Here is a 24,786-nt window from a genome sequence, read left to right as displayed (position 1 = left end):
GGAAAAAATAATCATCTAAGGATCTAAGTATAAACAAACTCTCAGCATGGAATGAGGGAGAGATTCCAAACTTTTCCATGAGAGAATGACATCTCTGCTCCACCCCGAAGTTTGTGTTAAGAGTATACCCTGCATTCTTCTCCATAAAAGAACTCGGCAGAACCAACTCGTTTCCATTACTCCCATTTTCAGATGTTGTTTAGGTCAAGTTTAAGCTTTTCTGGCTTTGAACTGGAGTTCTGATGCCAACTCTGCGTGTATTGCATGCAAATTTTTGTCAAAAACTGTGTTGTCATAAGGTGTCTTCTTTCCCTCAGCCCATGAACTACTTCCCACCTTTTCCATCTCTGCACACACACTTTTTCAAAAAAACTTTCAAAAATAGTTTAATATTACCCATTTGGCAGGAGGAAGTGTAAATGGTATGTCAGTGTTAAGACACTACTTAATCCTGATAGATGGGCTCTCAGGGAAGCGTGACGCTAACTGACAGATGTTAAATGACACCCACTGTTCCCGGCAGTGCACAAACAGGGTGCTGCAGTTCCAAGACAGGTGAAAAGTCCTTGGCAAGAGCTGGGGATAGAACTGTCTTTTCTTTTCTGTCTTCCACTGTCTTCCGCAGCTGAAGAGCGTGTTGTCAGTCCAGATGAGCCTTGCTGGAGATGGTAATAAACGCTTCTGGATTACCAGGTCAGCCCGACACCCAGGCAGGTTGGTTCCCTTCAGCTTGGAGGGAGGGATTAACCGGGATGAGCTGGGCTTTCCCGGATCACGGGGAGCCTTCTGATGATGTCAGAAATTCCAATCGGAGGAGGCCCAAGAAGAAAGTAAGGGAAGCTGAACATCTGTTCTCTGTAAAACGAAAGAGCAAGCCACGAAAACAAAAGTCAAAAAATGGAAAACACCAAAACCCACCCCTAAGCTTTCCTTTCTGGCTGGCTCCTCAGGGTAGCTCTCCTCTCCTGGCACCTGTGAGGCAAACCAGCTGGAAAGAAGGCTAAGCAAGTGGTTTGTAACCTTGGACGTTAGTATTAAAAAAATCCTGATGCCTGAGTCCTACCTCCAGGGATAATGGCGCAGCTGGTGTTAAGAGGGCCAGGCCTTTGTACGTTTCTGTGAAGCCTCCCTGGCTATTCTAGCGTGTGGCTGATGCAGACAACTGCAGGACTGAGGGGCATCCTGCAAATGCAACTGGCATTTAGGATCAACTGCTGCTGGACTTCCACCTTCAAGAGGGCAAGTCAGCATTTATGTCCCATGCAGCGCCACAGATTTCTAGGCCTTTTACAAAATCTCTAAGAGTCCTGCAGTCATTCCAACGAGAAACTGGGACTCCCCTGTGTGTGTCACCTTCCCCTCCACCCGGTCACCTCCCCAGTAAGGGCCAGGCCCATTGCTGGATTGGCTAGATGCAGGTGGAGGAACTGCCCAGGTAGAAGAGACCACGCAGGGGCTCTGCCCTAAATCCCCCCTAAACCCCATGTCAGGCTCAGAGCAAGTTCAGAAATAAGCCTTTGTAGAGGTGAGAGAAACACACGGTGTGGAGACTGAGATTCTTCTCCTTTGCCTTGGTGACCACGGTCGGTGCATTCTGTCTGGGAAAGTATGCACAGAAGCCGAGGCTATGGCTAAACTAGGAGGGCTGCGTGTCCCAGCACTACCGTCCCTGCCCCTTCTCTTCCTTCGGCAGTAAATAACTCGTGGCTTTGAAAAACAAGCCGCGGTGACACATTTGTGACGGCTGTGGGAGGAGCACAGTCTGGATGTCTCCGTGCAGTTTGGTGCTATAAGTCTGGTCTGACCCTCTCGACTCAGATTTTCTCACTGCAAAGCATGGTGGCGACCACAGCCCTGAGAGGGACCCAGGAAAGAATCATGTGTCTTATAGTGAATTCCAAGGTGCTCATTGAGCCCCCAGTAGAGGGGACATCCCCCCTCCACACACACAGCTGCTGGGAGTATTGACACTCATGACACACAGCTGTGCCCCTGGTGGCCCACACCTTACCCAGAAAGGACCACTGCCCAGCGTTAATCCCACAGGTGTGCTGATGCTCGCATGCATGTGTCCACTCCATTTCCGCAGTCTGGGACACATGGCTTTGGAGCTTCTTAAACTATCGATGAGGCCCCAGTTGCACCAGAGTTATGGGTCAGCTTCTCCCTGTCCTGAACCCTGTGCCCTCACTTCCTCTTGGGTGTATCTCCTTAGCCCACCCTCAACAAATCTGTGTGCAACTCTCCAGTGCAGGGCACCCAAGCGAAGTGACTTTGTCTTCTCGGCCACTGGTCCCTCTGAGGTCAGTTTTAAGATGTGTGGTACTGACAGCCCCCTAGAAGAACTGCTTGCTTTGCTGTTAGAAGGAACATGTCCTTGTCAGGGGCCAGTCTCGGATGGTCCTTTTGCCTCTGGCAGCTGTGGCCTTCCTAAGGCGGCCTGCGGAGGACTGAAGGGACAACTAGTAACAAAGCTACAGTGACTCCAGAAATTTGTACCTGAAGTAACTTGAGAGGCACATTGAAAAGGAGTTCCAAATAAGGGGAGTTGCTGGAAGAAGAAGGGTGTGAGATTAGCAGAGATACTGAAGGAAAGTTGGGAAAGTGACAAAGAAGAGGAGGCAGAGAACTTTCTTTAAAGAGAGGTTACTTTCCTGGATTAGTTATTTTTAATGGTTAAAAAGTCCACATCTGTGAATTTACTGCAAGAGCCTTTGTAATTTGAGAGCTAATGGTCTTGCAAGGGGGTGGAGGAAGGCTATAGATTTGTGCAAAGAGTTAAATCTCATGATGTGAACATGCTCCAGGAAGCCCCACCTGTGTGTACAATGTACTTAACGGATTAGGGCCAACTTTGAAATTATGATATGTTTTACGCAGAGTAAGCACCTTCCTCTTTAAGCTTCTATTTCCTTGAAACAGGGGGGAGGAAAGCCATCAATTCTCCCAGGTAATCAGGTACACGAGATGATCTGCTTGCGGGATTTAATGAAGGTTTAAGTGCAGGTGGATGAAGGCTATGTTATTTATATGTTTTATTTTAAACCTATTTTCAATGCTTGTGATTCCAGTTCAAAGGTGTTACTTGTAGGAGGCCTGCCTGCTCTGAATGAACGTGATGCTTTCAGGGAAATGCAGGTGCCTTGGGGCCAGCAGCTGTCGTGGGCTGGGTGGGGACGCTACTGGGAGTCAAAAGGGAAATTTGTGAGGCAGTACTGCTGTGGTCTCTGTGTTCCCTGAGGGTCTTCAAGAAAAATAAGTAAATACTTGGTGTTCTCTATTTAAACCAAGTTATCCCTGGCTGGAGCTCATGATTATTAACTGAAGACAGAAACTTCTTTCCCTTTTACATGATTCACTACAAACAGACACCAGTGCATTATGAAAGAATGGCCGTCACCAATTAGTGACTAAGCGACTGCTTTTGGTTATTTGGTCCCTACAGATTTGTCAGGCAAGCTGAGGGTGGGACAAGCATGGTACCAGAGCTCAGTAACAGGCGGTGCTTAGGAAATAAAATCACATGCAGGTATGTCTGATAAAGACACAGTACTTTATTTAAAAAACACTACATTGCTAAAAATACATATGAAATAATTTGGTTGTGGCCACTTTATAAACTTCAAGTCACAGGCTTTTATGTTACAGGTTGCAGCAGAGTTTGTTATATATGTGGAAAACCCAAACTGATTTATTAAACAGAATAGAAACAAGCTGTTAGGGCAAAGTGGTCTGGGGCCTCCTCCATTCCCCTACCAGATACCCTTCAAATGTTGTCGTACCTGTTCAGGTATGAGCAAGTGACAGGTTTCAAGAAGTGGGGAAAGAGAGATGAAATCACAAGCCAAGTAATTTTAAACACTTTTCTTTTGCAACACCATATACATCACAGTAAAATATGTAATACTTGCAGAGTTGCAGGTTGAAAAAATTAAATCCAAGGGTGCGAGAGAAAGGGGTACCGACCAGAGTGAGCGCTGCATGCTTAAAAGGCACGTGAAGAGAGAAATCAGGGGAGGCCCCTCCACCATCCTGGTCCTGGGGCATTTAACATTTCAACATGGAGCCCAAACGACAGAAAATGGGGTGAAATGGCATGACTTTCTATCAGCTTTGGCAATTTTGCCGTCAACAGTAAATTGGCCATTTTAATAGGAGGAAATTAAAAGTTTTCTCACTAAACAGAATTAAGGAGTGGGGGATCAAGAGATTTCCAGGCCTCAAGGTACCTCGTTAAGAACTGCCTTTTTTATTCCGGTGCCTCCCCTCTAATAGGTCACCTGTGATAATAGGATAAAAGCAGGAGGGTGCCCAGGTTTCTCCTCTGCCCTCCTCTCATTCTCTCAGAAGCCACTAGGTGACTCATTTTGGGAACCTGGTTTTACAGGCATTAAACATAGCTCGTGATGTATTTGGACAGTTCGCTGTTCGGTGATGGAAGCCACATTAACGCCGTGTTCAAGAAACGATTGAAAGCGATTTCCTTTTCTTTAGCCTCTTCCTGAAAAGTGCTATCAACCCCATCAGCTTGCTCAGGGGACAGGCTAAGACCCTTGCACCTTTTCTCTACCTCCTACCCCCGACCCCACCTGCAAGCCCTCAGTTCCCAGGAGACAGCTCAGTGGTGCCCTTCCATCTGCACTGTGCTTTTCCTTGTGTGTGAGAGCCAATGCCTCTTATCTCCTCTGCCTGCAGGGGTCCAAAAGGGTTGTCAGACCTCAGCTATAACAGCAGAGCCACCAGAAAGTCCTATAAAAGCAGCAGTGACCTTCTAGGGCTGTCAAGTCTTTAAATAGGATTTGGGATTTAATGCTGTATTTTTTTTTTGAAGGAAAAAAATAAAAATTGCTAGTTAAAAAAAAAATTCATGTCTGGTAGCCAATTCAGAATCTGCCCGCTCCCCCCAACTTTTTTTTAACTCAGGAGAGATAAGGCTTTGGAAAAAGAAAAGTAGACCAGATCTCAGGCTAAATAAGGCAGGCTTATGCTAGGTGCAGCCAGACTAAATGTCTGGACTGAAAAGCAGCTCTTCAGTGGGTGACTGCAGTGGAAAAGGAACAAAAACTAAAAGGAGGGAAGGAAAGCACATACAGGAAAGGGTTATGTGGTCTGTCATGGTGGCAGTGAATTATAGCCTGGAAACTCCAGAAACCTTCTCTTTCTAATTCTCAGGCTCAGGGCTAAAAGGTCCGGAAGAGGCTTTTTTTTACCTTTTGCTAATAAAAACTGCAATGCCCGCAGCCGCTGTGCGGAGCCCACTTTGGCAATGGCCCTGCACACCTGGAGGTTTGTCTGGCCTGCGCCCGCCCCTAGCAGTAGAGTTGCGTTTAGACAGCTTGTCTTAAAACTAGAGTGAGTGCTTCTCGCTCTACTTTGGCCACCCTGCGATACTTCGGTTCATATGTGTTATTTAAAAAGGAATAATAAGCTTAACTCCTCATCTTCTCCTACCTATCTCCACATCCCGTGCCAACCGGCCTGGAGCAGGACAGGTTTCTCTGAGAGCCTCTATTTCCCTCTCTTACAGAGACAGAGAAAAACCTCACTCATATTTCAAGGCCAGGCAGAGGCTTCTGACCTTTAGTTTATTACAGTAGGTGACATCCTCCCCTCAGCTGTCCTTTTTCCCTTCAGGTTTGCTCTTTTGAGAGCTGGTGCTCAGTTTCCCAAGGGGTGGGGTGGCAGGAAGGGCATCCTCAGAAGTGATATGGACAGGCCGTACCAACTGTAAAGTGCTAGACGCAGCACTTGGCATTTTCCCTCCCCACTTCACGCAGGTCTGTAGGAGCAAACGTGACCTACGTTATGGGTTGAAAGAACTGTTTGGATATCCAATTATTCACCGTCGCAGACCTTTCCTTGGCCCACCCACTAGTGCAGAACCTGGGATTTTCACGCAAACCTCCAACAGTTTTGGTCTGTACGCCTCTGGCTCCCCAGCCCTCCCTGACCCTGACGCCTTCTGCCTTCCAAAGAGGCAGCCTCGGGAAGGCAGTTTTTGATCAGGCATGATTGTCCTCTGAGCTGGCATTACCAGAAAGCAGGGCCCCAGCCCCCCAAGCAGTAAAGGTAGGGGTAGTAAGGGTGGCTGGTGTGCATGGCGATGAGGGAGGCCCGGGAGAAGCCCTCCTCCTTCAGAGCTGGCAAGCAGGAGGGCTTGTCCAGGTCTCCCAGCTCCGAGGTGAGCTGCTTCCGCTTGGTCTTATAGCGTCTGTTCTGGAACCATATTTTCACTTGGGTCTCAGTGAGCTTGAGGTTCTTGGCCAGGTGAGCCCGCTCGGGGGCTGACAGATACTTCTGGTGCCTGAACTTCCTCTCCAGCTCGATGACCTGCGTGTGGGAGAAGGCGGCCCGGGAGCGCTTCGGTGGCGGCTTGGGGGCTTGGGGGAGGCTTGGGGAGGCGCCTGAGGCGTTTTCACAGTCCGACAGATAAGTCTCCAAGTGCCTATCTGGAAAGGAGAGGGGAGAAGGAGGGATGGGAAGGAAAAAGTTACACGTTAGCAGGGAGGAGAACAGAATTCAATCCACCCTTATCTCCTCGGTGAGTGAACAAACAGCCCACTGTCATCTTGGATACATTTCACTTTTTCGAAATGACTAAGGAACTCTGGAGTGAGTGGCTGCATATACTGTGTATTCGTTTTCTAATAATCATCCAGAGCGCAAAGTTAGAAACCGTGTGCGGTAGAACTTCCTGCCATATTGCCCAACAGAATTAAACAAAGATTCTGGGTATGTATATTGAGAAGAGGTGGGAGACGGGATGCTGGAAAAATGAGATATAAGATACCTGCTAATCGGGACCCAAAGGCATCCTGCGTTAACATCTGGGTGGCAAGAGAGGGCTCGTGTGATAAGGGAGGCAGCAGGGGCTAAGGGCAGATTCATTCTCTGCCTTTAATTTACCCCCACCTTTCCCCCCCCACAAATGAGCCCTAAGGATATCTGTCCTAAGGATATCTCATAACAAGTAGCAGGAAAAAAAATGTCTCCTCTGAATCTTCAGCGGTGTTGTATTTTCCGAAGACCGGGGGAACTCCCAAATTTAGACTGGGAATTGGGAGGAAGAGGAGTTTTTGCCGGTAAACCCTAATTGATTAATACTAATACGTTATTATCAGTTATTTATTATTGTTAGTTATTGCAACTGCCAGGCGGTCCACGCAGGGCTGGCGCCGGTCTGGGTCGCGCGGTGGCCGGGCGCCCGTGCCGCGGGGGTGCTGGACGCTCCGGCTTTGGAGCCCGGGGCGCCGAGGGCCCGCGGTGCCGCGCGAGCGCCGCCCTGGCGCTGGAGCTCCGGGCGGGTTTCCGAGGCGCGCCCGGCGGGAGGCCTCAGGAGGTCCCTGTGCTGTCGCCCCGGGCACCGCATCCCCGCGGCCGGGGCCCAGGAAGGTCCGCGCCGGGCCCGCCCTCCCGCCGGCTCAGCCTGCAGGCCAGCCCGCCCCTCCCGAGGCCCCACCCCGCGCAGCCGGCCTCCGCAGCCCGGCCGGCGTACCTGGCTCGGTCTCCGTCTGCGCCTCGGCCTCCTCGGGCGCGGCGCGGGGCCCAGCGCCCGGAGCGTCCTCCTCAGCCCCGGCGCCGCTGCGTCTGCGCTCGGGCCCTGGCTCAGTGTCTCGCCGCGGGTCGGGCCGGCGCGGGGTCTGCGGGCTGCCCGGGGGGCCGCCACGCCGCTCTGCACCGTCCCGCAGGATGTCCTGGATGAGGAAGGAGGTGAGCGGCTTGGCCTGGGAGGGCGGCGCGGCCCGCGGGCTGCAGCCGGCCGCCCCCTTCTGCCTGGGCCGCTGCTCGCGCGCCCCGAGCATCCCGGCCGCCGGCCCCCGCGCGCGCTGCGGCCCCAGGGAAGCGCTCCCGGACGCCTAGGCTGCGGCCGCACCACTTTCACTTTCCGCCGTCCAGCGCACTTATAGCCTTGGGAGCGCGCCGCGCCGCGCCGCCTTCCCATTGGCCGCGAGCACCGGACCGCGCCGCGGATTGGCCACTCGCGCTCCAGGTGAGGGGGGCGGAATCCTGAGTCCTGCGCGCGGTGTCTGTTCCCGCTCATCTGAGGGTACCTTCCCAAAGCCCTGTTCCTCTGCCCTGGCTCGACCCCCTCCACCCTCCGTTGTTTCCCCAGGCTGGGAGCAAAAACCAAAACGGATCTCCTCTGCCTCCGCCCCCAATAGACATTTAGACGCTTCCGGGGAATAGGGTGCAGAAGAGAAGTAGTTAATCGAGCTCCCATGGATCGTTCAAGCGCCTTCACTTACAGAGAGCTGGGGCAATTACTACCCTCCAGTTTACAGGTGAGGATTCTGGGTGTCCCGTGCCACGGACAGATGGCTAGCTAAGGGCAGTGCCTGACCCAGGGCTGGATTGTATACTGGACGTTTTGAGGCCACTGATAAAATGGATTAAGAACCATGGATTAAAGTACTGAATCGATGTTAAATTTACTGAAGTTGACAACAGTACTGTGATCATAGAAAATTATTTCTTAGGAAATAAACAAAGTATGTAGGGGCAAAGGCCCACGATGTATGAAACTTACTTCAAAGGTTCAGAAGCAATGGTATAGTTTGATAAACCCCATATGATAGAGTGAATGGGTTAAAACATTACCAATTGAATCTGGTGTTCATTTGCACTTTTAAAAAAATGCTACTTTTTCTGTATGTCCTGGTCTAAGGCAACTTCCCTCCAACTGGAAACTTTTTAAAAGGATGCTATGGTGCAGCAGGGGGAGGGGAGAGAGGGAGTGGGTTATTGTGGATAAAGCAATCGCCAAAAAGAACTACCATGTGCAATGGGAAAGTTTTTGTCAAAGATGGTTTTCTTCTCACATTTTTTATTACAAAAACATTTTATTATTTATTGGAGTATTGGTTTCAGATGTACAACATAGTGATTTGATAATTATATATATTACTAAATGCTCACCACAGGTAAGTGTAGTCACCGTCTGTCACCACAGCAAGATATTACAACATTATTGGTTTCATTCTCTATGCTTTACTTCCATTCCTGTAGCTATTTTATAATCTACAGTTTGTACCTCTTTATCACCTACACCTATTTCACCCATTCCCCCATCTCCTCCCCTGTGGTAACCAACAGTCTGTTGTCAGTATTTGTGGGTCTATTTCTTTCTTTCTTTCTTTTGTTTTTTAGATTCCACATATAAGTGAAAGCATACAGTATTTGTCTTTCTATGTCTGACTTATTTCACTTAGTATGATACCCTCTAGGTCCATCCATGATGTCACGAATGCAAAGATTTTTTTATGACTGAGTAGTATTCCATTGTATATAATGACATCTTTGTCCATTCATCTATCAATGGGCACTTGGGTTGATTCTTTATCTTGGTCATTGTAAATAACGTGGTAATAAACATAGGGGGGCATATATCTTTTCAAAATGGTGATTTTGGTTTCTTCAGGTAAATTTCTAGACGTGGAGTTACTGGGTCATATGGTATTTCTATTTTTAGTTTTTCTGAGAAAAAACTCCATATTGCTTTCCATAATGGCTGCACCAATTTACATTTCCACCAACAGTGCATGAGGGTTCCCTTTCCCCTCATTCTCACTAACACTTGTTATTTCTTGTCTTTTGGATAGTGGCCACTCTGACCCATGCGAGTTGATATCTCATTGTGGTTTTGATTTGCATTTCCCTGATGATTAGTGATGTTGAGCATCTTTTTGTGTGTCTGTTGGCCATCTGTATATCTTCTTTTGAAAAATGTCTATTCAGGTCCTCTGCCCATTTTTAAATCAGATTATTTGTTTTTTTGGTTTTGAGTTGTATGAGTCTTTTATATATATATTAGCCCCTTATCAAATATATTACTTGTAAATATATTCTCCTTATCAGGAGGTTGTCTTCATTTTGTTGATGATTTCCTTTGCTGTGAAGAAGTTTTTAGTTTGATGTAGTCCCATTTGTTTATTTTTGCTTTTGTTTTCCTTGCCTAGGGAGACATATCCAGAAAAAAAAAATCTAATGTTGACGTTCAATCAAATACTTTTTTAAACATTTTCTTTTTAAATAGTTATAGAGCCACTGCAAAATTAGTACAACCAGTTTTCCCAATAATGTCATGTTATAGAACTGCAGTGCATTATAAAAGCCAGGAAATTGATATCAGTACACTATTATTAACTAGACTACTGGCCTTATTTTTATAATTTTAAAATCTGTATTCATTTATGTGTGTGTTTAGCTCTATACAATTTCATCACATGTATAGATCCTTGTAATGCCACAATCAAGATACAGAAATATCTCATTACAAATGGACTACCTGTGCTATTTCTTTGATTTAGGTTACCTGAGCCACTTTTCTCCATCTCTGACCCCTAGCAACAGCTAATCTGATCTTTATTTCTATAGTTTGACCATTCAGAGAATGTTATATAAATGGAATCAAACATCCTATGGTATGTAACCTTTTGGAATTGGCTTTAATCACTAAGCATAATGCCCTAGGGTCCACTCAGATGGTCAGATTGTTGCATTTTATTAATAGTTAATACTTTTTTACTGCTTAATAGTATTCCATTGTATGTATCTATCAGAGGTTGTTCAACCATCCACTGAAGGACAATTAGTCTGCTTCTAGTTTTTTGCTATTACGAATGAAAATGCTGTGAACGTTTAGGTACTGTATTTTTTAGTTCTCTGAGATAAATATCCAGGAGTGCAATTGCTGGTCATATGGTAATTGCATGTTTAGTTTTATAAGAAACTGCCAAACTATTTTCCAGAGTGCTTGTACCATTTTAGATTCCTGCCAGCAATGTACGAGAGTGCCAGTTTCTCCACATCCTCATCAGCATTTGGCATTACCATTATTTTTTGTTTTAGCCATTCTAATGTATGTAGAAATATCTCATTGTGTTTTTAAACTTTAATTTTCATTTCCCAAATCACTAGTAATATTAAACATATTTTCATGTACTTCCTTGCTACCCATATCTCCTCTCTGTTGCCTATGTTATAATTGGATTTTTGGGGTTTTTTGCTGCTGAGTTTTGAGAGTTCTTTATATAGTTAATAAATAAGCCTTTGTTGAATATGTGGTTTGCAAATTTACCTCTTAGTGTGTAGCCTGTCTTTTCATCATTTTAATAGGATATTTCTCACAAAATTCACAAAAGTTTTTAATTTTGATGGAGTCCAATTTGTTCATTTTTTATATTACAGATTTTGCTCGTGATGACATGCCTGAGAGCTCCTTGTTTATCCCTAAGTACTGAAGATGCTCTCCTGTGTTATCTTCTAAAAGTTTTATATTTTACTTTTAAGTGCATGATCGATTCTGAATTAATTTTTATATATGGTGTGAGGTTTAGGTTGAGGTGGCCTCCTTTTATTTTTAAAATTTAGAGGTGGGTGGCATCTCAAATCAGGGCAAACATGAATTATTTAATAACTAGTACTGCCGTTTGGAAAAAATAAAGTTCTATTCTTATAACAAAATAAATCCCAGATGGCTCAAAGATTTAAAACTTAAACAGGCACATGAAAAAAAAAATTAACCACTCATCATTAGAGAAATGCAGAGCAACCACATCAAGATACCCTTTTTTCTGCCTATCAGAATGACAGAGATTAAAGAGATGGGTAATGTCCAGCTCTGGGGGTGGGATGGGGCCGTGGAGGAACAGTTGTTCCCATAACAAGTTGGAGGGATAATAAATCAGCTTCATAATATTTGGATGACAACTTGGCAAAATCTGTCAAAATTAAAACTGTGCATATCATTTAACACAGATCATCCATGTTTTGAGATTTACCTTAGAAATATACAAATACAGATCGTACTGCCTTGGGAAAACACCCTCATTGTGATCAGAGATTGATTCAAGTTGAAAGAAGATGTTTTAGAATGAACCCATTGTGTAAAACTATAGTTACAAGTTGCATAATATTTTACATTTGAGCATCTTAACACATACAGTTTATCTGGAAGAGTATAACATCTCAATAGAGCAGTTGTCACTGATCAGTGAGATGGAGAGAGCAGATTGGGAGAAGGAAGGAGAGCAGAACAGAGAACATTTCCTTGTACTGATTAATACTTTAAAAAAATTAAAAATTTAGAGCTGGAGCTGAGCCTGGGGTTACCTCTTTTACCACCTGTGCCTCAGGTCTCAGATGTCCCTTCAGAACTGGGACAGAGTCCTCGGCACTTTCTCTCCCCTTGCTTCCTATTCTGCTTTGTATTCTGGATGTTTATGTGGATAAATCCGTCCTTTATTAGACTAGGAGCTCCCTGAGCAGGGCCTATGTCATCCTCATATTTATACCACCCCTAATATCTAGTTTAGTTCTTGGCACACAGAAGGTCTCAGTAAATGTTTGCTGGCTGGATGTCCAAGTATTATGAGGCATCTCGCTGGCTGACAGGCAGCATTATTCAGAAGCGACCGGGGGTTCTAAGGCAAAGCACAGTATAAGACCCATGCTCCTCACGTCCCTGTGGCTAAACTGGGTAAAGATGAACAGGGACAATCAGGAAGACACAAGGGACTGCAGTAGGCCTCTTTAGATGAAATAGAATTCTGGAGAAGAATGACAGCCCCTCCCCCAAAGATGTCCCCCTCCAAATCCCTGGAATTTGTGAATGTGCTGTGCAAATACAAGGGGGTGGGGGTTAAGTTTGCAGCTGGAATTAAAGTGGCTGAGCAGCTGACTTGCAGATGGAAAGATTGTTCTGGATTATCCAGTTGGGCCTGATGTAATCACAGGGTCCTTATAACTAAAAGAAGGAAGCAAGAGAGCCAGAGTCAGGGGAGGTATGCCTCTGAAGCAAGGTTTGAGTGGTGGGAGGTGAGAAAGCCTCCACTGGCCTCTGCTGGCTTTGAAGGCGGACAGCGGGCAGAGCCAGGGAACGCAGGCACATCTGGAAGCTGGAAAGGGCAATGAAATGGATTCTCATCTGGAGCGTCCACAGGAACGCAACTCTGCTGACGCTTGATTTCAAACCAAGTAAGACTCATTTTGGACTTCCGACCTCTAGACACTAATACAGGGGCGTTTCTAAAAGGATGCAGAAATGAGGAGAGAAGGTTTACCAGCTCTGTCTTGATATGAACTTTGGGTCTTTTTTAAAATTTGAAATACACATTTAGATCTGGGATCTGGGAGCCCCTGACAGAATGGGAGAGTGAGAGAGTGAATGCACACACCTCAGGTCCAGACATCTGTGCTGCTCCTCCACACCCTCGAAAGCGTGAAAACACAGTAACCTGCTTTTCCAAGCCCTCCCTCCACACACTGGCTTCCTCTTCCCTCCCTTCCTCCCCGACACTGTCCCTGTTCCGCTGGCTATTCTGTCGTGGCTTCCACCTCACCCGGCTGTCCCCAAGCCTCTCTGCCAGCAGGGCGAACACTCACTGGCTCTTGTTTATCTTCCCTGGTGCAGTCTCCACCCACAAGGTCTTGCTGACCTCTCCAGTCTTCATCAATGGCTCTGCTCTCACTTGGGCTTTTAATGCAGTATTGCCTTGGAGCATTTAGTCATTTTATGCATCCCATTGCTGTTAGCTTTATTGAAGTTCAGGGCTATGTCTCAGCTTCTCCTTTTCCTGCACCACACAGGAAAAGGGAGAGAAAAAGAGAAAACCAAATAGATTGAATGCGCTTTCTGGACCGGCTCACGGTAGACATGCAATCGCCACCACCACCCACTGGGGACCACCCTTTTAGATAAGGAGACTGAAGCTCAGGGACGGAAGGGAGCATGCCCAGATTCCCACAGCTAACCTGGATTGTTCTGTTCCAGAGCTGCACCTTCCTCACCACCCTGCACACTAGGCACGTAGCTGGTGTTCATGAGACACCATCCTCAGGGGTAGCAATCTCCCCTTGCCTCCTACGAAACCCCTTGTTCAGCCTACGCTGCTTCCTTGCTTTCTCTCTCTTGTCCCATGGAAGCCTGCTAGGCAGAGCCACTGAAAAGAGGCACAAGGGGATGAATCAAACCACCCTCCACAAAGTTAGCCTGGACCCTAGGTACCTGCCCCAGGGTGGTTTGAAGGCACTGCCTCCCCACCGAAGTCATTTGGTGCCCTGCATTTTTGCATGTGGCACTTGGATTAAAGTTATTTTCATGTCAATGTAAAAATGCTACATGAATTTGGTGACACATTAAGATCCCCGATGGCATGAATTCATCAGACTTTTAATTTCCACTGGTGGCTTGCCGAGCATAAAGCCGCAGGACATGACCCATGTGACCTAAGACAGGAGGGAAAGGAGGCCAGCACAGAGTGCAGGAGAACTTTCCTGGGCGCTGCGGGGGCATGCTGCTCTGGGGGGACTTTGAAGTGCCTACAGAGACATCTTGTTGAAAGGCAGGCTCTGTCTCTGTCGGGCTGGGTGTGCCCTGAGAGTCTGATGTCAACAAGTGACGTCACTACTGCTGCTCCAAAGCCCTGCCTACCCCCACCCCACCCCTGACCTCTGTGAGGACCGAGAGGCTGAGGGCTCTGAGCTCCCTGAGATGAACAGGGGACACTAGGAGGAAGGGTGGGCCTGACGGGGCGCCGTGATCCACTCTGTTCCTTCTTTGAAGGCTCCAGGCCTTGCACGTGTCCTTTCTCTCACTCTGAAACCCGCTTATGTTTCAGATCCTATGTCTGCCCAAAGGCCTCTCTGCTTCAATCCTGGAACCTTTAAAAAGGTCTGTTTCTCCAATTCCATAGCTGTTTCTGTCAGTTTCCCCTGCAGGCCTCTGTGTATGGCAAAGGGGATTCGGGCTTTAGGAAACTTGACTAGCAGATAATAACCTCATTATGCCCCTCATCCATGCTTATCACCCAAGAAAAGCCATTGGGGAAGATTTATTGGGTAATAGGAGCCCAGGAATATTTTGCTAATGGTGACCCTGCTCACCTCCCCTCTGCCTGTTTCTGGAGAGGCCAAGGCTGTGGGGCTGCGCCCGCTGAGGTTTCCCTGCAGGCTCACTGGGTGGCCATGGCCCCTCTGTGCCTGGTCTGCCCCACAGCTTAGCAGAGGCCCTCATGCAGGGACACCCAGGGGCTGTTTGTCTAGGGAAGGAGGCTCTGACCTTCCCACCACTCCAGCTGCCAGAGGCAATTTGAGACCTCTCTCCCACTCCCTCCAGCCCTCGGCGCCCCCCGTGAAACTGAGCCCGCTGTCACACACGGTGTCCTGAAATGTTGGTCTCCAGGGCAGGGGAGCGTCTGGGAAGGGGTGGGTGCACATCCCTATCCCTGTGGGATGAAGGGTTGGGGGCTAGGACCCTGCTTGGCTTTCCACAGGGTTCTAGTGACCCCTGTGACTGGACAGGGCCTGGGGACCCAGAGGCCCACACAGAAAACCACTTTCTTCCACAACTGCTGGCGAGGGCCTCTCTGACACTTCCCTGAAAGTTACTTGGGACAGCTTAGCAGGACAGCAGGCAGGGAGTGAGTCACTCAGCTGGGGCTTCGTGTTTGACTTGAGGCAAGTCCTGCCCTGTGGGAGGCCACATAGGCAAGGCCATCCTGGTGTTTTCGCAGTGAGGAAGGAAGGCGGTGCCGCCTGGACCGCGCAGCACCTGGAAACGCCCGGAAGCCTCAAGTGCTGGCACATCGGCAAAGCTTTTTACCCACACATTTATCCAGGCTCCTGGAGGGGCTTGGAGGGCAAATCAGACAATGATCTGGAAGGCATGGAGACAGAGAATCCGAGAGGGGCAAATGTCCGGAACCAGGAGGCACTGCGGCGTTCCTGTTTACAAACTCACGGAATCAGATGCTAAGACACCTTGACCATCATTTCAGAAATGGGCAGACTGAGGCTCAGAGAGTCTAAACGACTCGTCTAAAATTAACATGAGGGATCAGGTCAGACCTTTAAGCCAGGTCTCTCCATTTGTAGGTCAGTTTTATGTCTATCTCCTAAAACGTGATTTCTATTATAAAATGTTTTATAAACTCTTGAAAATTATGGAGATAATTGCTATAATTTAATTTATTTCATGTATTTTTTTTAAAGAGACATAAAATGCCACAGGTACAGCCAAAGTCCCCTGTCAGAGTTTTACTTGTATGACACGTTAATATTGAGACCTTTTTTTAAAAAAACCCTTGTGTGCGTGTCCTCTTGTCCCAGCCAGCAGGTAGCTAATCGGGAAGTAGACAGCCTGGTGGGTCACGTCAGGCATCTGGCTGCGTCTTCCTGGAGAGCTCTGGACGGGGACCCAGTTACAGGAGGCATGGGGAAGGCAGGTGGAGGGGGGGCTGCAGGAGCAGGCGGTCTAAGAGATGAGGCTTAGCACAGAGGGGAGATACTAGCTCATTTAATGTCCGGCCATTTTAGGGCGCCCTAGCATTGCACGGGGACTGCATGAAATAGGTCTTTGTGAACTAGTGAAATTCAGCGATAAGGAAATCCCTGACTTGGCCCCAAAACAATAGTAGCTAACATTTATGTGACACTTAAAATGTGCTATTTGAAGTACTTTTCTTGTTTTATTTTAGCTTACTTAGTCCTCATACAAACCCCATGAATTACACTATTACACCCCCGCTTTACGGAAGAAGAAACCAAGGCACAGAGAAGCTAGTTAACTTTGCTGTAGCCACTCAGCTCAGCATTGACAAAGCCACGATGAATTCTCAGCAGGGGCCCTAATGTTGCAACCGGCTTGTGATGCCGCCTCCTGCTGGCATCGCCCCTGGCCTGGGGCCTTGCAGAGGAAATAACATCCTTGAGGCAGGAATAGAAATGGTCCCTGGAGCCAGCATGTGACATAAATTGGGAAGAGGTGTGGGGGCTGGGGGTGGGTATGGAGCATGCTGTAAGTCCTCAAGGAGCTTGGAGTCCAGCTGGGACACAGGATGTTCATGGAAAAGTATCCTTCATCTCACAAGTATCTCTGAGATTATCTATCAAAACTCAGGAAATGATAGATTACGTTGCATAACAAGGCATTTATTTGCGGTTAAAATTTGCAGAGAAATGATTCACACTAATTTAGGAGAGTGGCCACCCTTGGGAAGGAGTGAGCACGAAGGGATGGAGTGGGGCATTAGTTGTATCTGCATGTTTTATGTATTGAGGGACATATTTAAGCAGAAAATAAAGTCACAATAAATAAACATTTCTTAAGCCTTATTAATTTAGCACCTGGAGATAACCAAGCATAAGACCTGGTCCTGGCCCATGAGGAGTTTATACTGTAGGTGAGGAGACAGACATCTACATGAAAAGACAATTGAACTTACGGGAGGTAGTGTGTACCAGGGGTCAGATCAATAGTGAGTCACAAGCACTGTAGGATTCCCTATCTGTGACATTTGAAGGTTGGACTGAATGCTGTTTATTGTGTGGTTATTATTATATATCCTTATATAGTAGTATAAATTTTTCAGATGAAATTATACATAGACCCCCAAATGCATGACAGGTAAAGGTGAATCTGTGGCCCCTGAACAGAACTGAGGGGCTGGTGACCCCACCCCTCGACACATACCCAGCACCTGCTTGACCCAGTGCTGCCCTGAGAACCCTCATAGTGTTTCAGGATGTGATTTGAAAACCATAAGACAAAGGGCCTCTTCAACTCACTCTTAAAGACTGGAGGCTCAGGAGGGAAGGCTTCATGGGGGAGGCAGACCTTCGAAGGGGCCGGGATACATGGAGAGGATTGGAGTAGGCAGACAACAGGAGGAAGGGTCTGCCTTGACCAGCACCCAGAAGAGCTAATACACAACAGGCCACGTGGGGGCTGTGGAGGGTTTTGGAGCAGAGGGAAGTGACATGATCAAATTTGTGTTTCAGAAAGACAGTGTCAGTGGAAACGACAGACCCCACAAAGGGAATCAGGAGGCCAGGTCTGAGGCCAAGCAGGGGGTGAGGGGGATGAGAGCAGAGGCCATGCAGGAGGCATTGCAAAGGAGCAGCTGGTTCTGGGCTACAGGGTGGGCTTCCAGCTCCAAAAGGCCAATTTTAAGTGCAGTTTCTGCCACTTTTGAGGTGCGTGTCCTCAGGTCTCCTGGCCTAAGTGGAAGTGAGAATAGTTGGCACTGAGCAGAAATGTCCTGCGATGGATGGGTCTGTATGTGAGGGGGTCAGGTCAGTGTCCGGCCCAGGAGAGCCCAGCCAACATCGTCTCTGATGCCTGGTGAGCCATGTCACATTCCCAGTCAGACCAGGGAGGAGACAGCAGGCCAGGCCCCCACCAGCTCACCCTGGAGGAGCTTTGAGGACAGGTCCATCATCTGACCTCACAGGTGAGTTTGAGGAGCAAGAAGGAATTTAGGTGAGAAGTCCGTTTCTGCCTAGATAGCCTCTCCAGATGAGTTCTGGATGGACTCCCACAGGCTACACAGCTGTCCTGAAGTTGGGGGCTCTGGTCCTTTGTGCTGGGGGCTTAGAGTTGAGAGTTGCTGCTGAGAGGGAAAAGAATCAGGCATTGGAGGAGCAGAACCTCTGTGGCTGGTGTGGAACCAGAGCAACTCCTGGCGGTGGGATCCCTCCCTCCCACGTGTGCACGGAGGGGTGGTCAGGTCAAAACAGGGGTTGCAGCAGTCAGCAAGGGACCCCGGCAGGCCTAGAGGCCCATGTGGATGGTGGCAGCTGCCTCTGGGACGGTGGGGCTGTGCACACCCAAGCCGGCCGGGATTGGTGTATATATACTCCAGCCTCTGATAACTTTGGTTCTCCTGGGTGGGGCCCTGCCCTTCTCCTCTTACAGCCCCTCTGTGTCATGGTCCAGTTGCCTGGGAGCAAGCCCCTAGGCATGTCACAGCCTGGCCCACCCGGAGCTTTGGCCTGGCTGGCTCTGTAGGTAAGCCTGCTTTCAGTAGGGAGGCTGTTTCTTGGGCAGGTAGGAGAGTGCAAAGGCCCAGGAGTCGTGTTGCCTCATTTCTTTGCCCGTAGGATGAGAGATGCTACTATTTAAGGGCCAAGGTTAATGGGATTCCACAAGAGGGTGGCAGGTTCTAAGTTCCAGTCTGCAAGGACATTGATAAGAGATGAAATCTACTCCAAGAGACGCCATGCAACACAGAGGTGGCAAAGCTGGCATGGTGGTGGGCCTTCTGCCATGGGGGATGTCTCCTCGGCTCCTCCGTTCATCTCTGTTGCCTCAGAGATGATAATGCAGCCCTCAGAGACAGAATGAAGTGACGCCAAGTGATACTTGGCTCAGGGGTATCAGTCCGGGTCACTTTCTTTGGATCTGTAGAGTGTTAGACACGTGGAGGCTCCCGCCCATCCCTGGACCGAGGCCTGAGGAAGACAGGGCTTAAACATATTGCTCTGCCAAGCTTCTCCCTCCCCTGTAACCCCTACCCTCATCAGGAACTGTGAGATGTGCATTTGGAGATTTCCAGCAAGTGAATTGCCCTGGGGCAGCTAATCCTCACGGGGCAGATATTCAGCAGCTGAGCTGACTTTTCAGAAGCACTCCGGCTGTTGTCTTGCCTGGTGCTTGCTGCGCCCGGTGATGAAGAGGAGCTGACTCAGTTTCGCAGCTTGGAGTTGGCAGGGGATGCCTTTTCCTCCCTGCTTGTGGAACTGTAAGGATGTGATTCTGAGTTGCCAGAAACCGTGCGCCTGGCCACAGTTCCAGCCAGCCCAGGATAAGTAAGCTGAGCGTGCAGACAGAAGTGGAGATGAGAGGTGCATGGGCTCAAGTCCCTGGTTTCACCCCGCTTCACCCCAAGCCTGCCATGCCTGCCATTCCGCTAGGTGGGCCAAGAAATTGCCTTGAATGCTTGCTCGTGCTGGTGTGAATTGGGTTCCTGTCCCTTCCAACCCAGAGGGTCACACATCACCACTGGCCTAACTAACTCCATTTTACCCACAGTGAACTGCCCTCCATGGATGAGCTGGTCGGCGGCTACGCTAAGCCAGAAACCAGTAGATTCAATTACGCTGATTCTCAAAGCAGCCCTCAGCTCAGGAGCAGTTCAACGGGAAGGAGCTGATCAGACGACTTCCCCTTCATGGTGTTTGAGGGGAGGTGGAAATGAGGACAGAGTCGCCAGCGAATTTACTCACAGTATTTGCTCCACCAGCCCATCTGAAATAGTATGCTAAAGCCAGACAATTGTATTTTAGACACACAAGTCCAAACTAGGACAGAGGACCTGTAAACAGGATCAGCGGGATTATATTCAGACCCTAACTTGAAGCTTAGTCACATCCCCTAATTTCTTCATCTGTGTGAGAATAATACTTTCACATATGGTGATTAAATGAGACAGTATTTCTGAAGGACAGGTGTGCACTGGAAAGCACCCCACACATCTCATAGCTGCCAATATCACTGGTGTTAACATTAGTATTTGTCACAATGGAACCGCGGCCAATATTGTCTGTGGAGCCCGTCATCTACTGATTCACTGCCTCATTCTCCCCATTACCAAGTCTCAATATCTAAACAAGGCAAAAGGCTTGATCTGAAACATTGCTCAAAGCCCAAAGCAGAGGCTTTGGGTGGAGTCCCGAGGAATTTGGGGAATTCCCTCTGTTCCATAATGGGAATGGTGCCCCCTGGTGGGAAGTTTCAGTTCTTCAACCTGCAGGTGACCCCGTTGGCGCTATTATCTCCAACGTAAATGTTCTTGGGTTACATGTCATGCTTTTATGTAATGTGTTTAAAGGACTGAGTCTGACTGCAGACGTCCCTTGGTAGAGAACAGGGTCCCATGGGAATCTCTGTGATCTCTTATATCTCAAACATCTGAACGCGCTCATTAGGCCAGACCTTGTCTCTCTGACGACACTCTCTGCGTTTGGGATGGAAATATCAGAGTAAGAAAGACACCACGATCAGTGAGAGAGTATGTTTTGGATTCTTAGTCATTAGAAAACATAGCTGTAAATGTCTGAAGTTAAAGAACAGTAAGGCTCAGCGGGCTGTGATGCGTACAAAACAGCAACAGAATATAGAATATAATGGATAGTAAATGAACTTTGGAGGTTCAATGACTGTATCTTTAGGGGTGGTGATTGTGGATAAGTTTGTTAATCACTCTGAGCCTTGGTTTCCTAATTTGGGAACTTACTGGACTCCTTGGACCCTAGAACTTAGGGAGTGATTGTGGTGATTAAATGATATACTGTATGTCAAACCCCAAGCTCATAGTGTGAGCTTAATACACATTCACTATTTCTCTCTACCCACTGCTCAGACACCTCTTCAAACTTGTCTCCCATTATTCCTCCAGTGCTTCCACTCAGCTATTACACACATGTCCACGGAGCACCCCTTACCTGCCTATATTGCCATGTTCTGGAGGAGCGAGAGGCAAAGGAAAAATGACAGGGAGTGGTGAGGAGGTGGAGGAACCATAACTTTCAAATGCTCCTAGTGGAAGAGTAAATTAACACCACTACTTGAGGCAAATAATGGGATCTCCTTAACCTGGCCATTTGCACGCTGCATGACTCAGGATTTCCACATCCAGAACAGACCCAACAGAAATGTGCTCCTGGATTCAAAAGACATGTGTAAGAATGTTCATGGCAGCACTGATTCTAATGGACCCAAATTGGAAACAGCCCCAATGCCCACCCACAGCAGAAGAGATGAATCCACTGTGGTACGTCCATGCCACAGAACACTGAACAAGGTGCAGCTGCCCACAACATGAATGCGCTTCACAGACATCGTGTTGAGTGAAGGAAACCAGACAAAAGAATACACACCATGTGATTCCATTTAAAGTTCAATAACAGGCAAAATTAATCTGTGGTGTTAGAAGTCAAGCTAGTAGACCTGACTCATGGGGAATGCCCAGGGAAGGCATCAGGGAGCCCAGAGTAGGACTGGGGCCAGGGGCCAGCAAGAGAAAGGCTCACCTTTGGCCCACCGAAGTTCTCACTTCAGATTCCAACTTCTGGGCCCTAGAGTTTCAAGCAATTAAAAGCTGCACTGGTGACACGAGGAAGCAGGAGTCCTTTAAGCATGGATGGGAAGGAGCAGGTTTGACTGAGAGCAGCTTCCGAGGAAGGCCCCATAGGGACTCAGAAAGCTCCTGGAGGTTTGTGGCCAGGACTTCTGAGCATATCTGCTTTTCTTACAGTGGAATTCTGGCTTCTGTGATAATGATCTGCAAGCTTCTCTTCATGGATTTACCACGAAGAGAAGGATACTAAGATCACATCCTTCGGGGGACTTGCTGGAGTCTAAACAGAGACTTGGGGAGGAAGGTGGAGGGACTTCTCACGAAGCTCTCTCCCCACAGTGAGGGGAGGAGGGACAGAGAAAGAGAAACAACTCAGGGCTGAAGTCTCTCCACTCAGTGCTGACCAGCCGACAGCACGAATCAGCGTCTCCAGAGGTTCAAAGTACAGAGGAGAATGTAGATAAAAATGGGCAAGGGAGATGCAAAGGCCAGAGTCCTTAAATGTAAGTGTCTGGGAATGCAGTTTCATTCTCCCCCACCCTCTCTGTCAGCTTACTTCATATTATCCCCTCTTGACGCTTTCCAAAAGACCCTCACACCTCATGCATTTTTCCCTCGGGACATAAAGAAAACTATGTCACTCAACAGTCACCTGACTTGTGTAAGGACTTGAACTCCCTGTTGAGTATTCAGGAAGTAACCCAGAGCCAGAGGGCAGAGGGTCTGGGGTCTGGTCCCAGTTCTGTCACTAACTTACAGTATGGCCATCACCACTCTGGCCCTCAGACTCTTCCTCTGAGAATGGGAAGGGTACAACACTCTGCCTCGGATGGAGGTGGTGAGTGCACAGTGAAGGCATACGTGATTTGCCTAAATGGTATGCCAGCGTGATGCTGTTTGTTACACAGATAGAAATCTGTCAGGTTTATCCAGATCACTTTACGGAGGCCAAGGGGCCAGCTGGAGAGCACAGCTGGACCTGTGGGAAGGTCCCATCAGCAGCTTTATTTGGTACAGTCCCCACTTGGAAACCATCAAGAGCCCCACACAACAGCATGGATAAATCTCACAAGCATCCAGTTGAATAAAAGAAGCAGGTCACCAAGGAATATGTGCAGCATGACTCCATTTACTTAACATTCAAAGTCAGGCGAATTAAACCGTATTGTGCAGGGATGTGTCCATATGGGTAAATCCATGAAGAGAAGCTTGCAGATCATTATCACAGAAGCCAGAATAGCTGGTATCTCCTTTGGGGAAGAAAGAGAGAACGGGCTTGCCTTCTGGAAGACGGGTGGGGAGGAGGGCAGGTGGGGCTGGTGCTCCCTGTTTCTTGCCTTTGAGAGGGAGTTACATCTTTGTTCCCTTTACAATTATTCTTTAAACTGTTTTATGTAGTCTTCTGTATATGACCTACCCTGCACGTAGAAAATAAGTGAATCTAAAATAAACAGGGAGCCATTCTGAATTAGAATAATAGCCTCAGAGATCCACTTTCTCAGTTTTATAAATGAGACTAAAGCCCAGAGAGGTTACAAGGTTTGCTCAAGGTCACACAGCATGCTACTAGTCAAACTGCGACTAGAATGCAGCCTAAGGACTCCTAGCTCAGTGTTCCCCCACCCCTTCCACCTCTCTGAAGAGGCCTCCTAATAGGAACGTGGGGGGCACAGCTTTAAACCTAGGGGTTCCCTTGTGTCTCAAAAAAGAGAAAGGTGAGTTAGTGGATATATAATAAAGAGCTGGTATAATCTCTGGGGATCGTAAACAATTTTCAAATGGAATTTAAAAACATATAAATTTCTGTCCCCAAAGTTATATCATCATAATGGCAAAATTACAAAGAAACAAATATCAGAAATCTCTGGAAATTCTGCCATCTCAGGCCTCGTCTGCCTTTCAGATGGTATCAGGATGAAGCTGGCTTGAAGGGGCTGTGGGGGAGAAGGAAGGACGGGAGCCAGCAAGTCTGCCCCTTTATTGACTTACCCACCTGGCCTAGGTGAGCCCCCGAGCCCTGGGACAGTTGGGAAAGGAACCCCTGCTATCTCTCTGAGAGCTTTTTTGTTTTGTTTAGAGGTCAATTACTTCCCATTTGGGGAACTTGTGAACATTAAGAGGCGGCTGGAGTGACGGGTCTGAACGATGCTGATAAGAGGCTGATTGCTTACAGAGGGCTCTCTGGTGAAAGCCTGCCTTGGATAAGCTGTGGTCGGTGAGACAGACACACAAAGGGGCTGCTTTCAGGGCAAAGGAGAGATTACAGGGCGGAAGATGGGCAGCTGGGGGTGGGCTTGAGGAACTGGGAGAGCAATGCTTTTTAAAATGACTCTGACAGGCAGAAAGTGGGGAGATGGGGCAAGACAGCTTTCCTTCCTGCTTCTTTCATTTTGGAAAGAAATTGTTGGTTTCCTGGGAATCTCACACTTCCATGCTCCCATCTGAAGAAAAAGCCACCTGGATGCACATGACAAGATGTTGTTAGTTTTGTCTTTGTCTTTTGTTTTTGTTTAGACCAGCAAATACGGATGCGACAGCAATCTGGAGAGCAAAATAGAAAATGCTGCAGGTCAATGGAACATCTAAAGGATCTTGGATGTGTGTAGAAGAACCCCCCCACCACCACCCCCCCCAGCTACCCCCAACCCACTCCTTGGGCCACCTGAATGCACCTTACAAATTCCCAGAAGCTAGCCTTGAATTGTATCTCAAACTTTTGTAAAATATGAGCCCAGCTCTGGCATTTGGCCCACTTACTTTCCTCCGTTCCTATGTTTTAGACCTTTCCTGGAACCTCTCCCAGTAAATCACGTCACTCCCACGCTAATCACCAGGCTTAACCACCTCTTCCAAGCATCTCCTCTGAGCACCGCAGCTCCCGCAGGGTTTCCTTTCTAGGGACAGAGCTTGATGTCTGCCCTGCTGGACA

General features: G+C 47.9%; 1 protein-coding gene across 1 annotated transcript; it reads right to left on the bottom strand.

Moving 5' to 3' along the window:
* Positions 1-5,661: 5,661 nt before the first annotated feature.
* NKX3-1 (NK3 homeobox 1) lies at positions 5,662-8,033 on the bottom strand. The gene is made up of 2 exons (XM_036889115.2): positions 7,496-8,033; positions 5,662-6,449 (listed from the first exon to the last, which is right to left on the bottom strand). Exons 1-2 carry the CDS (start codon positions 7,800-7,802, stop codon positions 6,031-6,033), a joined length of 726 nt encoding a protein of 241 aa, XP_036745010.2. The 5' UTR covers positions 7,803-8,033; the 3' UTR covers positions 5,662-6,030.
* Positions 8,034-24,786: the final 16,753 nt, after the last annotated feature.

The sequence above is a fragment of the Manis pentadactyla genome, chromosome 1 (assembly GCF_030020395.1).
Source record: "Manis pentadactyla isolate mManPen7 chromosome 1, mManPen7.hap1, whole genome shotgun sequence".
Classification (NCBI taxonomy): domain Eukaryota; kingdom Metazoa; phylum Chordata; class Mammalia; order Pholidota; family Manidae; genus Manis; species Manis pentadactyla.
Note: the sequence above shows the minus strand (reverse complement) of the source record. Positions and strands in the feature narration are given on the sequence as shown.

Bases quoted from the DNA above. Each gene is read 5' to 3' on its own strand.
- NKX3-1 (XM_036889115.2), bottom strand. From the start codon at position 7,802: ATGCTCGGGGCGCGCGAGCAGCGGCCCAGGCAGAAGGGGGCGGCCGGC. The intron at 6,450-7,495 runs GTACGCCGGCCG...TCTCCTTTCCAG, and splicing joins GCAGACGGAGACCGAGCCAG to ATAGGCACTTGGAGACTTAT.